This window comes from Aphis gossypii, chromosome X (genome assembly GCF_020184175.1).
Source record: "Aphis gossypii isolate Hap1 chromosome X, ASM2018417v2, whole genome shotgun sequence".
NCBI classification, from domain to species: domain Eukaryota; kingdom Metazoa; phylum Arthropoda; class Insecta; order Hemiptera; family Aphididae; genus Aphis; species Aphis gossypii.
Window position 1 is genome coordinate 48,919,781 of NC_065533.1, and position 20,264 is coordinate 48,940,044.

General features: G+C 27.9%; 1 protein-coding gene and 2 long non-coding RNA genes across 4 annotated transcripts in view; 2 read left to right on the forward strand and 1 right to left on the reverse strand.

Annotated features, from left to right (window-relative positions):
- The first annotated feature begins 360 nt into the window (after window positions 1-360).
- Window positions 361-3,650, forward strand: LOC126552736 (uncharacterized). Its single transcript, XR_007606150.1, has 3 exons — window positions 361-609; window positions 3,223-3,434; window positions 3,517-3,650. It is a non-coding gene; the product is annotated as an uncharacterized LOC126552736 (long non-coding RNA).
- Window positions 2,815-3,604, reverse strand: LOC126552737 (uncharacterized). Its single transcript, XR_007606151.1, has 2 exons — window positions 3,509-3,604; window positions 2,815-3,416 (listed from the first exon to the last, which is right to left on the reverse strand). It is a non-coding gene; the product is annotated as an uncharacterized LOC126552737 (long non-coding RNA).
- Window positions 3,651-7,228: 3,578 nt separating the features above from the next.
- LOC114124432 (uncharacterized) overlaps window positions 7,229-20,264 on the forward strand; it is a 32,884-nt gene continuing 19,848 nt past the window's right edge. The window contains exons 1-5 of one of the 2 annotated variants that reach the window (XM_027987684.2): window positions 7,229-7,432; window positions 8,319-9,074; window positions 10,744-10,876; window positions 12,993-13,441; window positions 16,408-16,748. In XM_027987684.2, coding sequence (XP_027843485.2) covers window positions 7,380-7,432; window positions 8,319-9,074; window positions 10,744-10,876; window positions 12,993-13,441; window positions 16,408-16,432 — 1,416 coding nt within the window. In that variant the 5' untranslated portion in view covers window positions 7,229-7,379 and the 3' untranslated portion in view covers window positions 16,433-16,748. Of the gene's footprint in view, window positions 7,433-8,318; window positions 9,075-10,743; window positions 10,877-12,992; window positions 13,442-16,407; window positions 16,749-20,264 lie in introns of those variants that run through there. The other variant, XM_050207174.1, reaches the window with a different exon arrangement.

The following is a 20,264-nucleotide window of genomic DNA, read 5'->3' on the forward strand; positions in this document are numbered from 1 at the left end:
ATAATATGCCCAGTGTAAAGTATCAAAGATTTATTTTACATTATAATATCAAACTTGTCTACAGTATCAACATTTGATAAAAAAGAAGTTGGTTTTGATTACTATTAATTATTTATCAATCATATAAAATCAATAAAATATTATTGACTTATTTTTAAATGTCTATGTTTAATGTTTATATTATTATTATTAACGTTAAATTATGTAGGTAGTACAAATAAAGTTTTTACAGGCTTGCGACTAGACTTAAATCATAGACATGCGCTGACTTCAATCTCCGGTCGAGCCATAGACCTTACACTTATAGACGGAACATCCATATCCTTCACTGTGCTATGGTGCGGTCAAGAGATGTTGTGTTGCAGTGATGTCCATTCTTCGGAACAAAATTATTTTTTTTCATTTTTACCATAGACCTTACACTATTGTGTACATTTTGTTAACACTAATAACAATATTGATAATATTGGCGCGTGAAAAACAGCTACTGCTGCGAGTTTTACATTCATTTTCTCATTAAGTTTAAAACAGAAAATATGGAAATGAGGAAACAAAATGTTATAGTTACAAATTTCAGAATTTATTCAGCCAAGTCTTAAACACAAAAAGGTAATTAAATAGGTAATAATATTATATAATATATTCTAAATTTGAAATGTTTTTAAAACTAATTATCAAAAATTATAATAGGTACCTATTAAGGTTAAGTATAAATTTAGGTAATAATAAGTATTTTTGTAGTATATCAGTACTACAAATAAATAAATGGTTTATGACTATTATTCGTTGCGAAAAAGAATTAGTTTTGTTAATTTTTGCCTCAATTTAATTTTTTTATGATTAGATTCTTTAGCTGCATGGTGTAATCTGACATCCAAATATATATAAATTAATTGGTCTCTATGGTTATTAAAGAGATTTTGACTTATGCAATGATCATCTAATTCCTTGAAAATTCTCTTAGTACTACTGTATAAATGTCTTTTTATTTTAGCTTATAAATCCTTTTTAATATTATTTTTAAAAATATTCTCACAACTTCTAAACACCCGTTCTGCCATTAAACATATGTCAACTACATCACTAGAGGGTTTTATTAATGCATCATTCCTGTCTTTCAAATTATTAATATATTATCAGAAACTGTTTTATACAAAGACTGCTTACAAATAGTACAGTTTATTTTTTTTAAAGCTTTTTTAACCACAAATCCTCTTACATACTCACTAATATTTTCTACCAATGGTGATAACCGATTTAGGGTGTATAAATACGAGTGGTCATGTTCTACTACAATAACATCATCTACCTCGTTGATTTCACTTGTTTGGTGTATAATCGAATCAGGCCCTACATTAAGATAGTTCAGTAGGATCTAACATTGCTAGGCAATTTCCATACTGTGACCCTGTTGCTTAGTTATGTACCAGGAGTTTTTTATAAGCTATAGAAAATTGTTTGCAAGTCGGATTATTATTATGACCCCCTCTCATTCTAACAGCACTGAAAAATGTTTCGATGTGGTCTTGTGAGAGCTTATACGATAATAAATAACTTAAGCCATATTTTGAATTTAGATACTCATATAAATTTAACACATTTTTTAGACCATAAACTAAACCAATGAACCCAGTTTTTTGATTACAGTCAATAAATTTTGACCATTTTGTAATTTTAAATTAAAAATATATTTTTCAAATATTTCTATAAATTGTTTATATTTATTAATTGTCTTAATATCTAAACACAAATTGTATGGATTTTTTGAGAATTTTGTGCCACAATTCATTATGTCAAATGCATTATTCACTAGAGCACAGAATTCAGCAGAACCTCCACTTTCTTTAAAGCTACTATCTCCTAGAACATCACAACATTTCAGAGCATTTGAAACACTGTTACTCATTACCTGTTCTGCCAGTTTCACATTCATTTTCTCATTAAAATAGAAAATATGCCTACTTGATAATTTAGTTACCACTTTTAGGCCTTCATTTTTTTTCTTTATTGTATAAATTTTTAATATAGTCCCAATTAACTTCCTTATTTTTATTGTTGAAAAATAATTTTTTATCTCCAAAAGTATTTCTAATTAATTTTAACATGTGACATGCATCGTAAAAAATAAAAACTGGTTCTTTGGAAACTGGATGTTCAAAAAAAAAACCTAGATTCACTAGTACTGAAATTAGCTCCTAAATATTTACACATAGCTGTATTAGTATGAGAACCATCAAAAGTGATGGAGTGTACTTTTGCTCCTGTTTCATGCATAAGCTCCAAACTTTTTTGCAATAAATTTCCACGTTCACTTGCATTTAAACTGTTTATGAAGAAGTAACCAATGGGCATTTTCCAATGCCCATTTAACCCTACAGCTAAAAAAAACTAGTGCATATGTTGCATGTGGTAAATCATCACTGTCTTCATTTATTCCAGTACCCATATCGACAAACCCATACATTTTCTTTCCATTATATTCAATTTGATCTCTTATTGATATTTCATCTATGACAATATTACATAGTACAACTTCGTCTTTAGCTTTAGATGATAAAGCTAAGAATGATTCGTTTGAAAATCCTGGCTCCCCATTAACTACTTTATACCATCTTGTAATAGATTTGGGATGAAGAAGAACATCAGCAAAAGATTTCCGAACAAATGTATAAGCTTTAGGGGAGTAAAATTGAAGGGTTATAGCAAATTTTCGAAGCTCATTTGAGTATGGGGTTTTTTTACCAGCAATTTTTCTTTTAATAATATCTCGTAAAACATCTGAACCAGAAATCTATTAAAAAGAAGAAAACAACAAAATCTTAAGACATTTTTATTACAGGTAAACAAATATAACAAATAACCTTTTAACTATACCGGTTCAATAACTTCACAATTAGTTCACTTCATGTTTAGTGGTCGTTAAGTTTGTTAAAATATAAAAAAAATCATATAAAAACAAGTAGTAATATAGTAATTAGATTTAAAAGAAAGCCATAATTCACAATTATTATTTAAAAATATTAAAGACCCTATTTTAATAATATTGAATAAGCTTAAAACAAATACATGACTATGGAATACAAACCTGAAGTTGATTAGCTGCATTTTCTGATAACAATTGGTTATCCTTTAATGATTCAATTAAATCTTCATATGAGTTGAGTTTATTTTGAAGACTGTTTACCTGTATTTACAATTTATTTGTTTTAATTTGTTTTTCAGAACATTTTTGCTTTACCATTGTTAAATGTCTTTCTGCTCTTCTGGGTGTGCAAAAATGATCAACATTTATATTACCAATATTGTGGGCATTAAAGAATTTACGTTTTTTTGTTAAGTTTGGAGGAGAAGACAAAATAGGGCTACGTTTCAGTGGTGAACTTTCATTATCAAATAATTTTTTTCGAGCAGGAGTTCTGAAACAAATTATTAAGGTAGTTATAATAGCATAGTTATACTCCATTTATCATACTGATGAGAGTAAATTACTGAATATATTTCATTTAACCATTTTAGTGAGCTAGAAGCTGGACTATCATATACTAATACAGTTTGAGAACTTTGGGTACTTGAACCAGGAACTGAATGCTCATCAAATTGACTAAAAAAAAAAAAAATAGCAATTTGGTGAAATACTTAATTAAATAGATAATTATTAGTTATTATTTATTTTAGTTATAATTAAATTGTTAATTAAGCTATAATAATTTTATATATATATTTTTTTTTTAAATATATTGTTATCATTATCATTTATGTATATTATTTATATAAATAAATAAATAAATAACCTAACGGGTCGAGCTTGGAATAATTATTAGTGCCCCAATACTTGGACAGTGTTCCTAATTTTGTTTTAACACATAAACATACATTCTAATATTGTAAATTAAAAACGGTGTAATATTTTTAAGTCTAATAATAGATTAAATAGAATCAAGTTGTATGTGCTTACTCGATGACTTAAATAACTTATTAACTTGAGTTAGCGGAAAATTAAAACTATAACTAAACCTAACCAATAACCTTCGATCGAACATAGGTCGGCACCCGTTTCGACAAACGGACCTGCATCGGTCGAGCGATCAACATTTGTAAATAATAAAAAAAAAAGAAGCCGTTACATAATATCGACTACCGGGAGCGTTCGCGTCGGCGGCCAATTTTCGTTCACTAGGATCACACTTCTAATATTTCGCTGGCCGCAAACGAAAAACGAAAAATGAATACCTATAATATAAAAATATCACGTCGGTGACGATTCGCGTCGACGAAACTGGGATTGGCGGTACCAGGATTGCATGAACTAGTCGCTATTTGTTCTGCGGTAACCGGCGGCGCGCAGTGTCGGTGCAAACGGCGGCGACGGCGAGCGGCAGCAATATTGCTCGTTAAATCTTAATCACCACATACATTCCTGTTACACGTATTCCGATTTTTAACCTAACCTAACCGTGGCAACATTTATGGAACGTGTGTGTATAAATAATAAACGTTTTTAAAATTTAAATGTTGCCGACGTATTTACTCTACAGCCGAGTTCTCCAAACCGTTTCGCGTCCGACTTTTCAGTACAACATAACAGTTTTTCGTTTCGATATGAACTCATTTGAACTTATTCAATCATAGATATTATTCTATATCAGCTATGATTTCAACAATAAAGGGAAACATAAGAATTTAAATATCGTAAAAAACCCAACGTCAGAACACATTAATTATTATCGGCTATAAGTTTAATAACAGGTCAAATTCACTCCAATTGATGTTGGAGTTGCTCATGGATTGTTCATGGTGTTTAGGTTAAGAACGGTGTAATATTTATATGTATAAATAAATAAATTAATTGAATCAAGTCGTGTGTGCTTACTCGATGACTTGAACGACTTATCAACATAACTCGGCGAAAATTTAAAACTTACTAACCCAACCAGTGACAAATAACCTTCAATAATTTTATCGGTCGGCACCCTTTCGACAAACTGTCGAACTGCGTCGGTCGAGTGATCAAAATTTGCAAATAAAAATAAAAAGATGAGTATATCTATAAAAAAAAAAAGCCATTACATCATATCGATTGTCGCATCAGCGGTCACTTTTCGTTCACTAATAATAAGATCACACACTAATTTCGCTGGTCGCAAACGAAAAATGGAAAATGACTCATTTCGCTGGTCGCAAACGAAAAATGGAAAATGTGCTCAATATCGATTCGCGTTGACGAAACGGTAACAGGATCGCATGAGCTAAGCCGCTACTTGATCTGCAGTAACCGGCGGCGCGCAGTGTCGGTGCAAACGGCGGCGACGGCGAGCGGTAGCAAATATTGTTAGTTGAATCCCGATCACCACATACATTCCTGTTACAAGTATTCCAATTTTTAACCTAACCTAACTGTGGCAACATTTTTTATGAATTTTTGTGCAATAAACGTAACAAATACGTTAATAATTTATCACGTTTGTTACGCGTTCCAATTATGTTTCTATAAACGAGTTCGCCAAACCGTTTCGCGACTGACTTTTCAGTAGGTACAACATAACAATTTTTGGTTCGATATGAACTTATACTTAAACTTACTCAATCATAGACATAATAAATTATATTATGTCTATGATTTCAACAACAAAGGGAAACATAAGAATATCGTAAAAAAAACAACGTAAGAAAACATTTTTCAGCTATAAGTTTTATAACAGCTCAAATGCACTCCAATATTAAAGCTTATAAAGTCGTAACACAAAGTTGGTTTTACTTAACACAAATTTGCCATGTTGCATATTATATTATGAGTTGGAGAGATAAAACAAATGTTAAGCCGACTATCTGAATTTACATGCCATAATAATATTATTATATGATAAATACAATAAACATACATAATATTATGTATTAAAAAAGGTATACTAAGATACGCAGCATTATAAGTCTTTCATTGACCAAAGGAATTTTTTTTTGTAAAGCAAAACATATTTTATTGCCACGTCCTAGTACATACTCGTGTGACATTTTTTTCCTATTTTATATAACTAACCTGAAGGCTAAAAGTGTTTTTTTTTTTTTTTTTGTACACAATTAAACAAAGTATTAAACGAACAATCTTCAACATCATACTATATTTATTTTTTAAAACATTAAACTACAAAATACAACACCTAAAATTTAAAATTTAATTTTTTTTTTCAAAAATTGTATATTATATTAATATAAATATATAATAGTATATTAATACCTATGTTGTATGAGTTAATCATCGTGGTGTTAATAGTTTTGTACCCGAACAGGCAAGAGTGCTGGACAATTAAAGTGGTCTTAAAAGTTAATTATAGGTATTTTTAATTTTTAAATGTTTATAAAAATAATTAAGCTTAACCAAAAGTTTGAAAATAAAATACAATATCTTAAATAAGTATTTCTTAAAGAAATTTAGAAATATTTTAAATAGAGTAACAATTTTTTTTTAAATAAACGTATTTAAAGTTCACATTTTAACAAAATAGGTATTGTTTATGTTAAGAATTTACACTAAAGCTCCTGGTTTTACATCATTTTTTTATGTTATTATAAAAATGTATCGTTGAAAGCTTCCAAAATACTTACCACTTAACTAGATCCAATTTTTTATTAGAATCTGCTTCCACTTATGAAAATTGAAGCATTTTTACTGCTCTAAAAAGCGTTTACATATACAAAAAAAAAAAAATCATTGTCAAATCAATACATTCATCGCTCTGCTCAGAATCTAGAAATATTCTGAATTAACCTAGATTATATATTATATTAAAATATTATATTATTATTATACCATTTATACCCACACTGATTTTTATGTCATTGTTTTTAATTATGATATGCATTTAAATCACTGTTATTTGTTTTAGTACGTACAAAATATATTATGTTAAAAATTATGAAACAATATTCTTATGTATTATTTATGCTAGATTATAATATGATCAATTATTAAAAGTCCATAATATTATGGTTTCATTTATTAATATTTTATGTAATAAAAAGATCGTGGCATTTTGTTCTCACTTCAACGATGATTAATTACCTTAATTACTATAGGTATTTGATTATACCTCTTATCAAATCTGTATGCATAAAAAAATTACAATTTAAAACTGCATGGATGATATGTCCACAGATGTATAATATGTATTATATATCTGTGGATATGTCTAATCATCATACAGTTAACTATATGAAAATCTCTATGGTGACAGTTATTTTGTACTACCATACTACTCTGTTCACAATTAAAGTCAATTTTTTAATTTCGTTTATGATCAATAATGTAAATACATTTCTTATTTTTATATTTATAATATTTAATTTAATTTCAACGAATTCGTGAATAGCTTGTTTAAATCATTATGGTGCCTTCATCGATACAGTGGACGATGAATCCTTCAGTTCATATTTTAGTGTATGTATTATAGTAATTAAATTGATACAAATACACTTTCTAGGTTGTACCTTTCCTTTATATTATTATTTTGTCGTACCTATATTGTAGTAAAAAAAACCTAATATCTCACAAAATCCCTATTATAATAATAAATAAATTGTTTTATTTATTCTTACTATAGAATGTTTATTTTTTTATTTATTCATATACGTAATATTATGTATAGTAAAAACTAGACTTGTGAGGAAGTTAGGGAGATTAGTGCATCTATTAACGACTGCACTATTGTATATACTCTCCCTAACTGTAAATTATAATATGAACGTATTATTATAATATTGTTTATATTGTATTACCTATATTTTTTATTGAAATGTGGGTTACTATAACTTTATAGTTAAAAAGTCAATATTTGTACCTAATAATTTCAAAGAAAATATTTAAAAATCATTTTTTATTTAAAATTTCATCAAAGATTGTTTTGTTTAAATTATATGAAACTGGATGAACGGACAAAAAAAAAAATAAAAATATTTTTTGATTTAATAATTTAGTCGTATTTACCTTCTAATATTCTTTTAACTTTAAGTCACTGCTGCAATATTTTATAATGTGCAATAAAATGCAGGAATACTAATGTAGTAGGATAAATATTAAATAGACAACGAAATAGTTAATTAATTTACCCTAGTGTTAATGAAAGAAAAGAAATTAAAATTGTTAACCAATTTAAATTAATATTTTTCTCCATTATATTTATTAATTTATTTATAGAAAGTTAAAACACAATATATTTATTATTTAGCAATTGTGAAAATCATAACTCATAAATATTCCGAAATTGATTTGATTTAACCAAATAAATATAATTTTTCTCATCAAATTCTCCATCTCATTATTGTAGTTATCCTTTATCGAAATATGTTATATCACCCGTCAATAAAACGCCCGGAACAACCGTAAAACGCCTTATTCAAAGCCGAAAAACAACAGTCACTCCGATTTCCTGCAGAAAAACCAGCGCCCTTTGTCTCCCCGAAAACTGCAGCAACCATCAGTACCAACTATCGAAACAATACCGCCGCATGCAAACATACTCTTCAAAACGGTCTCCGTATTATCGGTCAAAAAGAAGTAAATTACGGTGTGAAAAGCGCTATCGATCCCGGGATATGTGCAGCGGTCTGGGGTCATTTCACTATCAAGGGAAACAAGAGCAGGATCGAAATGATGAGCCCGACGTGAACATGGAGTCTGAAGATCACCAAGGGGAGGAGGAAGAGGAGAAGGAAGAAGAGGAGGAAGTGGAAGTTGAGGACTGTGACTACGACGGTGATGACGACAACGTCAACGATGATGACTACGACGATGACAACAAATACGACGACGAAGAAGACGACAACGGAGATGAGTTTAAAGATCTAGTGCTGGGACGAAAACGGAAACCGCTGGACAACGTGATACGAAGTATGCCACTTATTGGTGATAAAGAAAATCGCGTCACACGATATTCCGCCAACGTCGTATTACTAGCTCATGGCAACCGTTCGCTATATGTACTGACGATTCAACGAAACCAAGTGACTTCGATAGACAGTAGTTCATTCACTCGTCATAGTAATCATCGATCGTCGTCTACTTCCATGATCAGTTATAAGCTGTAAGTAAACGTAATAAAAATAATAATATAATACCTATAATTTATAAATATAACATGCATAATATTAATAATATATAATACACATTTTGTAATGCTATTATCAAACACGCGTTATGCACCCACATATTAATAAAAATAAATAAACAAAATATCGTTTATAACATACCTATGCATAATTAAGATTAAATTTTTACATGGCTACGAGCCTACACAAGCAAAACGCTTAACCTAAAATAACCTGTAGTAGTCCACCCCTACCATCACTCCAATACTAAATACTAATCCCATACTAATATCATACATTTAAGATTTAAGTTGAAGCGGTAAATGTATTGGTTTTACACTGTCGTTATTTTAGCATATGACACTATTGTTATCCGCGTAAAGTTTTCATAAAAATGGTAAATCCCAAATTCTATGCATCCACCACGCTATTATTGTCTTAGCAGTTTTTTAAACATTGATTACTAATTAGTAATATAAATTTATTTATATGTAGATAACATGAGAATAAATTAGGTAAGGTCAGATCATAACATAGGTAATATTATTGAATGATACTTGCACTTTAGTCTATATAAATTACCATTGTAGAATACAAGGATTGACGGCGTACCTATATGCCATATGATAATATATTAGGTGACTTATAGTTGTATGGTATAATATACTGTTTATATATTTACAAATATATTATATTTTAAACAAACTATTAATTAAATATAAATGTAGGCAAGCTCACTGTTAACTTGTTATGAGTCATAAGTTTATCTTAGTAACCGAGTATAGTTAATAAAATTATGTACTAAAATTATTTATAGTCTTGTGTGTTGTGTACTTATTTTTTTTTTTTTTATAAAACAGTTAATAAGTATTATGGGTGAAAAATCTACTTTAAGAAAAAGTATTATACTGTATGCCAGTATAATATTTTCATATATAATATTAAAATAGGCATTATATAGGTATTATTAAATATTATCATAAAGTAAGCGATTATAATAATATCGCTTCAAATATTATGTGATGGTATTTTACCCACTCTATGCTATTTGAAATAAATAAAATAATTAAACAATAGAATTTTTGTATTCAATTAGATATTAAAATGTTTACACATTATTACACTACATAATAATAATAACTCAAAAAAGCTATTTTAAACGTTTTTTGAAAGTATACCCCATCTAGATTTCTCGGTAACTAGTAAAACAAATTTAAACTAACATAATAATATGATGTGTTGTGCAGTCAGATTTTCACTATGAGCATGGGCGCCCATTGGGAGGGGCAAGATAGGGCACTTCCCCCCCCCTAGACAAAAAATATTAAAAACTTGTAACTCAATAAATAGTACCATAATATAATTATTATCTTTACATTTGAGAATTGTTTATTTTGACCCCCCCTAAAATTGTACTTATGGGCGCCCATGACTATGAGTAAATTAAAAATTAATCAATTCACTTAAACTTAAAAGTTATTTGACCAATTATAGTTATGATGTCAATAGAAAATAAGTTCTGTATATTATTCAACAGTAAAATAAAACAGTAAAACTCTTTGTAAAAAAAATATATAGTCTCGAATAGTTAATCTTTGTATAACACTATAACGTCAAGGTCTAACACTTTAATGTGTCAAAATTGTTTGTTATGTTTTGGTTTAGACCCGGTGGACAATTTATTTTGACAGAGGATGAGCCACAAAATTACCAAAAGAAGGCTAATAATACATGTACTTGTCCCGACGATCAACAATGGTATTCAGCAGCAATCAACCATTTTATTACACAGTTAACGGTATGAAACAATTTATTATTTTTACAAATAATCATCAAAAAAAAATATTACATCATAATAATTTAATAACGATACTAGACATTTTTATTAACGTCATTAAAAATTTGTTTTAGAGATCAAACAACAATTTAAATTTTAAATACTAATGACTAAGTAGGTGTAAGTAGGTTTTTATTTAATTTACAGTGGTAATATATTTTTTTTCATTTTAAATACTTAATCTAATTTATATGGTTTAACTTTTTAGATTTTTGTTTTACGAGTAAATATAAAGATTTAGTAACATTATTTTAACGTTATTAGGTTACCTATATTTGTATTGTCTTGTACCTATTGAGTAACACACTCTAAAAACTACAGCGTCTTACCCTAGTACACTCTAAGGCCTAAGTTAATAGCTCACTTATTTAAATTCAATTCCGCCAACACTGTTAAGTTAAGGTAAATTTATCGTTTTACGTTAGTTATTTTTAAACCTTATAATATTAACACCTCAACCATGTTGTAAAGGTAGAAAGTCGAATGACTACAAGAAAAAGTTTTTTACTACCTACTCGTATTTGATACGTTAAATATTTAAAACAAATAAAATATTATAACATCTCACTAAGGTCCGTGTGAAAGCCATTCGTCTCTTATCTATATACGATTATACACAACACTATACACGTACACACATCTGTCCACTGTCGAACTTTCAACACAAACAGTATCTCCTGGCCTCCTCGCACACTTTGTCGTTAAATAACAAAATATTATGTCGCCTCAACTAAACTTGTTTTTGGGCGTTGGGAGTTTGGGACCTATTTATGTTAATGTCGCTAGTGAGTATCTAGTGTCTTAGGTACCTACATCCTAAAATATGTTATAATTAGGTAACTTAATATACTCGTATTATAATACTGTGTCCTAGGTCCCCATGATACATAAGTATTGTATCATACGATAGGTTTTAGTAATTATTAACAATTGCTGATATTGAAAAATACAACGAAATTAAAAACAAATATAAGAAATTTTAGAACCATAAACTGTAAATAGGTATTAATATTTTCAAAACATTTTGAATTTATCAAATAATATATTATTTATACTACTAAACTACTACAACCCAGTTTGTAGTCATATTCTAACATGCCTAGCTGAGTAATTTCAAAATAATAAATGACATTGTCAATAATAATTTTTACTTAAATAAAATTGTGGTTATCAAATTACCTAATATCTAGATACTAGTTAATAATTATTAATATCTATACTAATAATATTAGTAATTCTATTTCTAATGATACTTTGTAAAAATTTATTCGAACAATTACAAAGTATTTAACAAATAATATAAATTAAAATATATTCTGTTTTTATTATATACAATAAAACTAGTTTTTGATAAATTTTTCACAATCAAAGCTCTTGAAGTTTTTTTCTAAAGATATATTATTATATTTATATTACTAAATGCTATTAAAATGGCAAAAAATCATATTGGTAGGTAATAGTAATTATTAAATAGTTATTATTTATTCCATTCAATATTTCTGATGACTATTACCTACTAGTGTTTTATATATATTATGTTTGAAGACACTTGTCCTAGTAAAAAAAGTGCTCTAATCTTACCTTTGATAGAAGTTTATAGTAGCAAATTGGATCTTGTTGATATTTTTGAAAGTTAAGAATTAAAAAAGCACAGTTTCTCGACTATACTCCCTCCATGGGCGTATACGAAATTATTTTTATAATTTTTTTTATTATTTTCCTATAGGAAGGGGAGTATTTTGGGTGTTCAAACAACTCCCGAAATTTAATATAAAACAATCTTATGATAAATATTGTGAATTAAATTTAATGTATATCTAGACCAAAACCTCCTCCGAAAATATTTCCTACCTACGCCCATGACTCCTTCCCTCCTAAGTCGTACACTAGCGTCTCTGCAATTTTACTCATATATCTTATACATGGATAAGCATCCTTGGCCGTCTAACCTAACTTTCCTGTAGTGCTGTTTATTATTCATCCGTTCTGTCTTTCACTATTTTTTCCGGGCTTTCCCTATAATATATGGTTTGAACACATAGGTAGGTACCTAATAAATGATATTCGACTGCTGCAGACTCGAAGCCCCACGACGATGACGATAATGGGACAATCCAGTGACGACCGATCGCAGTTCGTATTACTGGGAAATTGGTACCGAACGCAACAAAACGACGATTATAAAGCCTTCCTGGTGGCCAACGGCACTCGATGCCACCGCCACCGGCACAGTAACAAAAACTATTATCCGTACAAGCCGGCTCACGTCAGCCGCAGATTGGCCGGTCACAAGCGTGTGTACGCCGTGCCGGACGCGTGCCAACTGTTTCCGGGCGCAGATCCCACGTTCCGGTTGCAGACGCCGCTCGTCAAAACCAAGACCGCTACCACCAAGACCAAAACTACCATCATCACTACTACTATCACCACTACATACAAGTGCAAGTTTGTTCCGCTGGCGAGGTTACACGAAAACAGCCGTATGTATGGACCGGTCTTGTCGTCACTCCCGGCCATCTTGTCCAGGTAAGCCGGGTGATGGGCGAAAAGCGCAACCGATGGACACGAATATAATAAATAGACACATTGTGTTAGAGCAATACCTACTTACTTATACTTACTTACTTACTAGTTATATACTATATGGAAAATCAAGTATCATTTTACTATACGTCTATACGGTACATTAAATACTTTAAAGAAAAATTTAATATTTCAAAACTAAACTGGCCAAATAAAAAAAAAAAAAAAAAAAAAAAACGTGTCCGGTTACAACAATAAAATTATTGTAAATTTTTATTTATTTATTTCAGAACCAGAGTAGCTCAACTCTATGACACTATACCAATGAATTAAGCGATTTTGGTCAATATAATATGTATTAACTGCTATTGGTTGAACCAACTTATATTATGAAATAATTATGATCATTTATTGTTAATCTTTTATCATAAAGGTAGAAATCTAACCATCAAATGTGCACCAATATTGATATAGATAGGCATACTTAAGTTATTATAAAGCTGACAATCTAAATTTAAAAAAAATATGTTTTAATTGACAAGAAGAACATTGATTACTAGTATGTTATATTTATTATAGCTTCTTAGTTTTTGCGATTATTTCATAAAAATATAGGTAATAAAATATAATTATAATTATTTCGTCAAAGTAAGTTAACCTAAATTCATAATCGCGCTGCTTTATACAGTTAAGTATCGAGTGTATTTCACCATTCAGTTAAATAGTCACTGTACCTATAATGGATGTATTGAGTTTGAATTAAAATGATGTTACGATAAATGATATTGTATAAGATGAAAAATTACCATCACCACCACGACGTACAATCTAAATTTCGTCCCGTTGGCTTGGTTGTATGAGAATAGCTGTCTGATACAAAAATTATTATAATTTAGTATTTGATTAAAAAAAAAAACTTGTTATAATTTTACTCGTATCTAAGATAAACTTACTTGACTAGATCTCTATATTTTAAAATCTTAAATATTTGTTATTATTCAAAAAGTATAAATCGCAGATACTTGAAAATCTCAAAAGTTATTTACATTTACATTTTCTTTACTAACATAGTTTAATTTTCAAAATAGTTAACTAATTTTAAGGCCATTTACAGGCATTTGAAGTATTCGTTTTTGTTTAGTTTTTTTTATATCGATAAAATATTTTTGGCTAAGTCAATAATTGACAATTTAATAAAATGTTTCTCATGAGTTAGTCTTATAGTGATTCAACAATTATAAAAATACATAGGCACAATTTTTTTTTATGAGCCTTTCAAGTTAAAATTAAAAATATTGTCAATATTTCGTCAAATTCATCAATATTTGCAAATTATTTTGTAGTTAAAAATGTATAAAATATGTTGTATAAAAATAGCTTAGAGTTGAAAATTTATTTATTACAAGATATTCCACAAGTTTGGCTTATTATAATAATAAAAAAAGTTAAGCGTTGGCTAATAAAAAATTTTTATGTAAAGTTTAATTTTGTACGAAATCAAATACTCACATGTAAAATAACGATTATTTAAAATCAAATAATTTTAGAATTTTGTTATTGTTAAAAATTACTAGTCGTAGAAACTTTAAATATACTCCAGTTGTTTAAATTTCCATTTTCTGTACATGGTTTAACTTTGAGTTGTTCAGGTCATTAAAACATGAACCATACCTTTTTCACCACCCAAAGGAAAATATGTATCCTAGGCTGACAAATTATCTCTACGAAAAACAATTCTGAATTGAGGTGTTCAGAATCGTTCTTCGTATAAGTACAATGATACCTACGACCTATCGTTGCATTCAAATTCTCACCCATTATAATGATCTACTCTATATCCAAGGTCCACTACTGTACAGCAAAGTGTTACCCACTTGATTACATTTTTTTTTTAATTTAATTTTATGAATTTTTTATGTCATGTAATAAATTATAATCATCTTGATAAACAATAAGTATTTTAATGATAACTTTATCCAACGCTTGTTGAAGATTTTGTAATAGCCCATAGAACTTAGGTAGTTAAATTGTTCTTTCTCATCATCTCCATTTGCTTCTTCTAGATACCGATACCACATTAATAATTGTATTATTGGAAGAAAATAATTTAATATAGATAGTGAATTAATACATGGGTTATAAAACAAAACAACTATTAAAGAGTTCTTGTTGTAACCAAGGTAACGGTAGATAAAATAATGTTTAAAAATCAGCTGGCATAAATACTAGGTAATCCAGAACCGGCTCAGGTGTTTAAATACACTTAGGAACTTTGAGTTTTAACACCCCTTACATAGGTACTACATCAAATATTTGTTTTTATCTATAATACAAAAATCTTAAATGCCGCTATAGGCGTGGGCCTGTCACCTATCCCTAGAGCCGAGCCTTCTAGGTACTTAATACAAAAGTGCCAACTAATATCTATATAGAAATGTAATATTTTCTAGTTAGAAATGAAGTACACTTAAGTTTAAGTTGTTTAATTTTTAATTAAAGAATGGAAATCAGGAGCAGCTAAGGTAATTATAATCTGCAAGAGCAATTGGTTTTGATGAAAAAAATAGATGGATGTTTAGGTAGTATAATGAACTAATATGTACATTAATCAAAAAAATATTCATAATATTATTAGGTACTATGGTAAATTAATACATTAATGCAAGAAAAATCAGCTCAAATTAAAAATAAATTTAATAATTATTAATTGTATAAATACATGAAAAAGTTTAAGAAAATTGTATTGGTCTTAGTAAGGTAGATGGGAGAGTAGCATATCGTTATATCAAGCTTGCTCCTTGAGTTAAGTTAACTTGAGCAGCCGTTGGGGGAAATCCACCACCAACTCAATATACACCATTGTTTATTTATATATATAGTAAAAGTGGATTCTGATTTCAGACCACGTACCTAATAGTAGGTAATGAACTAATAAAACAAATTAATATTGAAAACTATTTCTTTTTTAGTATGAACCTGATTTGCACAACATAAGTCTGACTTCATCATTTCACTGTCAGATGAAAATATATGGACATTATTCATTTTTCTCGTCAAGAAGTACCTTATTGATTTAGTATGTTTTACCAAAGACTCACAAATGGCCAGTAATAATGGTACCTACTTACCTATCATCATATTTAAATAAGAATTACGGTTATTGTATCAAAAGTATTTTTTTTAATTAAAATTATATACCTACTTATGTAGGTATCTGTTTAGTTTTTTTTTCATCTGATTATGTTTAATAATTATATAATTAAACCATTTTATAGATATTTATTTAAACAAATATATATTATTATACCATGTATTATTACTATTTATTACTACAGTTTTATCACGCAATTAGCTTAACTGACCCGTTTAAATCAGTTTAGACTATAGGTACCACATTTATTATTATGTTCTATAAGATCATAACTTAACCTCTTTACATTTTTACCATAGCATGTAAACATGCCACAAAAAAATGAATTTTTCTCATATATTAGACAAGAGTTATTATAACTTATCAGTTGTAATATAATTAATTTTTCATCAGAGTTACAGTTTGGTTATAAAAATGCTAAATCTATAGAGTAATTATTATGATACTTTGCAATTGCTGAAAATATATATTAGAAGTTTATATAAATGTTATATTATTAAAAAAAAAAATGTATTTTGTGTAGAGGGTTTTAATGAGAATTCACATCAAAAATATATCATTAACTTGTTATTTATATTAGTGTATTGTAATTTAATGTATAGTACAAAAATAAATAATTTATATTTCACAGTTGTTATTGAATAACCGTTATATTAAATAAAAAAAAAATTTTTTTTTTGATTTATGTCACTATTGACACCCATTATACTAGTGTACACTATCAATATGTTATTTTCCAAATTATAAATTTTAATTTTAAAATTTCTGATAAAATTGAATTGTATACATAAAACAATGTTAAATTTAATATCATTAAAATGCACACTTTCGCTAGGAACATAAAATAAAAAGTATAAACTATGTGGCAAAATGTGTATTAGAAATAATTACTGTTGCCATTTTAATATTAAAACAATCGAAAACTGTTATTTTTTTTTTTTAAAACGACTACACATAATATTCAAAATAAAATCAATTGTATTTTTATTATAAAGATTAATACATAAAAATAATTTTGTAAGTAACAAGTAATTTATAATTAATGTGCATGCAGTAACTGTCTACATTATTATCTACATAATATACTTTTACTTATAGTTAACAATTTTACATAGTAATTTACCTAATTAATAATTTACAAATAATGTAATTTATTGTACATAAAATAAATGTATAGTATAATATAAATATATTTGAATCATATGATATAATTTTTTAGAATTATAATATTTTATTCTATATATATCTAATTTTAAAAGCTATAAGAGAGAGAAGACTGTCGAAGAAGAGATTTCGGCTGTATTTAATAAATAGCTGTTTCGTATCATTTAACAGGAACTTATTAACATTAATAGTAATACAATATGAATTAATAATAGGCAATAAGTAATTAACAAAATGAATGTAATAAAAATACTGTAAGAATATTATTGTATATATTATATATATTATATATTGTATGTATTTAATGAATCATCTCAAATTATAAACGATTCTTTTATGAAATGCTTAAAAAAACATAATAATGGTCCATTAACAGATGATTGCTTAGGACCGCAATTTAAAAAAACTTGTTTTTGGTCAGATCACAATTAACACTACATCTTCAGCAGACTGTTATGTTAGTACAGTAGATGGATGTATAATAAAAGTTAAAAATAGTGATAATACGACATTTGTAGATGCGTTGCATACTTAGGTCCATGATCATTAGAGAATGTTCATGCTTAGACCATATAACCTAAGGTTGCATAGACCGCCAGACTGGCGATGGCCTGTTCGGCTTATCTGATTTTGATAACAACATGCTGCCAAATTGTTTATTGTTGGAATGTAACGCGAACACCGCCATCGGCGATTTATCAATTATTAAAATGTATTATTATTCAAGATTCAACAGATTATTAGTTATTTTTATTACAGGGCCGTAGCTAGTAGGGGGCTAGGGGGTTCTTTTGCCCCAGGTAGCAAAATATATAGGCGAATGATGGAAAGAGGGTTGCAAAATTAGAGCTTGCCTCTCCTAGAATAATGTGTGGCCGTGCCCCTGATTCTTAATATTAATATTCAACAAAACCGAAAGTGTAAACGTACGTAAACGGTGGTAATAAACTATTAGGTACTATTTTATAGTAATATTGTAGTTGTTATTAATATTATATTTTTTAATTATGTAGTACGTTTCTGTATCAATATATTTTAATAAGTAAAATAACCTGAAAATACTACTGTACTGTAAATTATTTAACATTAATCGTGAATTATTGCTACTTTTATGTGAATAAAAGATGAATTCTATAAGGGTATATTGAAAACAATTGTGTTGTATGGTTTGGTTGACATGGGCATTGAGCAGAGGATGAGAATTGAGAATGCTTAGTTGGATGAGTGGACTGATGGGAGATGACAGGATAAAGAATGAATATGTAAGACTGTAAGAAGAAGCATATATTGTGTGGTTTCAACTGTACAATAAATTACTATCTGTGTAAATTATATATTTCTTTATGAAACTAAAATAGCTGTTAGACTAGTTCATTGATATAAATTTGTTTGTAATCATTTTTATAATTATTTATTTATATTTTGTTTCTGTGTAAAATGTATTAAGTCTCATTCGTTTTTTGTATGATATTATGTTTTGTCAATTGCATTAATCTTTGTCTATAAATTACTTATATAATATATTTACTGAGAATGTGGGGTAAATTAGTATAAACCTTTTTTAGTTTACCATAAAATTCAATTTCCAATATTATATTATCAAATATGTTTGCCTGCATAAACTTAAAAATGACTCTTATTTTCACATACCTACTATGTATAAATTGGTATTGAGTTAAATTTACTATTGTTTTTTTGTTTGATATTTACATTCTATTAAAACCTATTTTAATTTTTTTTAATTATTTTGGATGTTCTATTTATGCGTTACGAAATACAACTAACCAAATTAATAATAATTACTGTATTAAGCACTAAACAGTAAATGAAACAAAAATAATTTTCAATAGGAATTTTTTTCATTTTGGTTTTTAAGCATTCGACAGCTGTACGACGATTGAAGAACTTATTATAGGTGAAGCGTATTTTTAAATTTTCAATAACATAAAGAAATATATTTAGAATAATACTTTGTATTATAATATTGATACGTAACATTACGAAACATTATGCATCTGTACGTAAGAAAAAATATAATAATAATATAAATATAATATATAATATCAGTGGTGTAGTTACGAGGGGGAGGTGTTAGGGGTTTCCACCCCCTCCCTCAAAAAGTATAGCTATTTTAATATTAAAATGATTAAATCTATTATTTTTTTTATGGCTGCATATTATTGTATTCAAAACTGTCGAAGAAGAGATTTCGACTATAAGTACCATTATATAAGTTATATATAAGTATCATTTAAGAAGAACTTATTAACATTAATACTAATACAATATGATTTATTAATAGACAATAAGTAATTAACAAAATAAATGTAAAAAAGATTCTATAAGGATACAATACACAATATAAGAAAAATAAAACTCATTGTTAGTACTGCGCGAGTAATTTGGTATTTATTAAGTACTAATTTACATAGTTTGAGCAACTCATAGTATTACAAAAATAAAAAAATATGTAATTACTTAATAGGTTTAAGTCTAATTTAAAACTAAGGG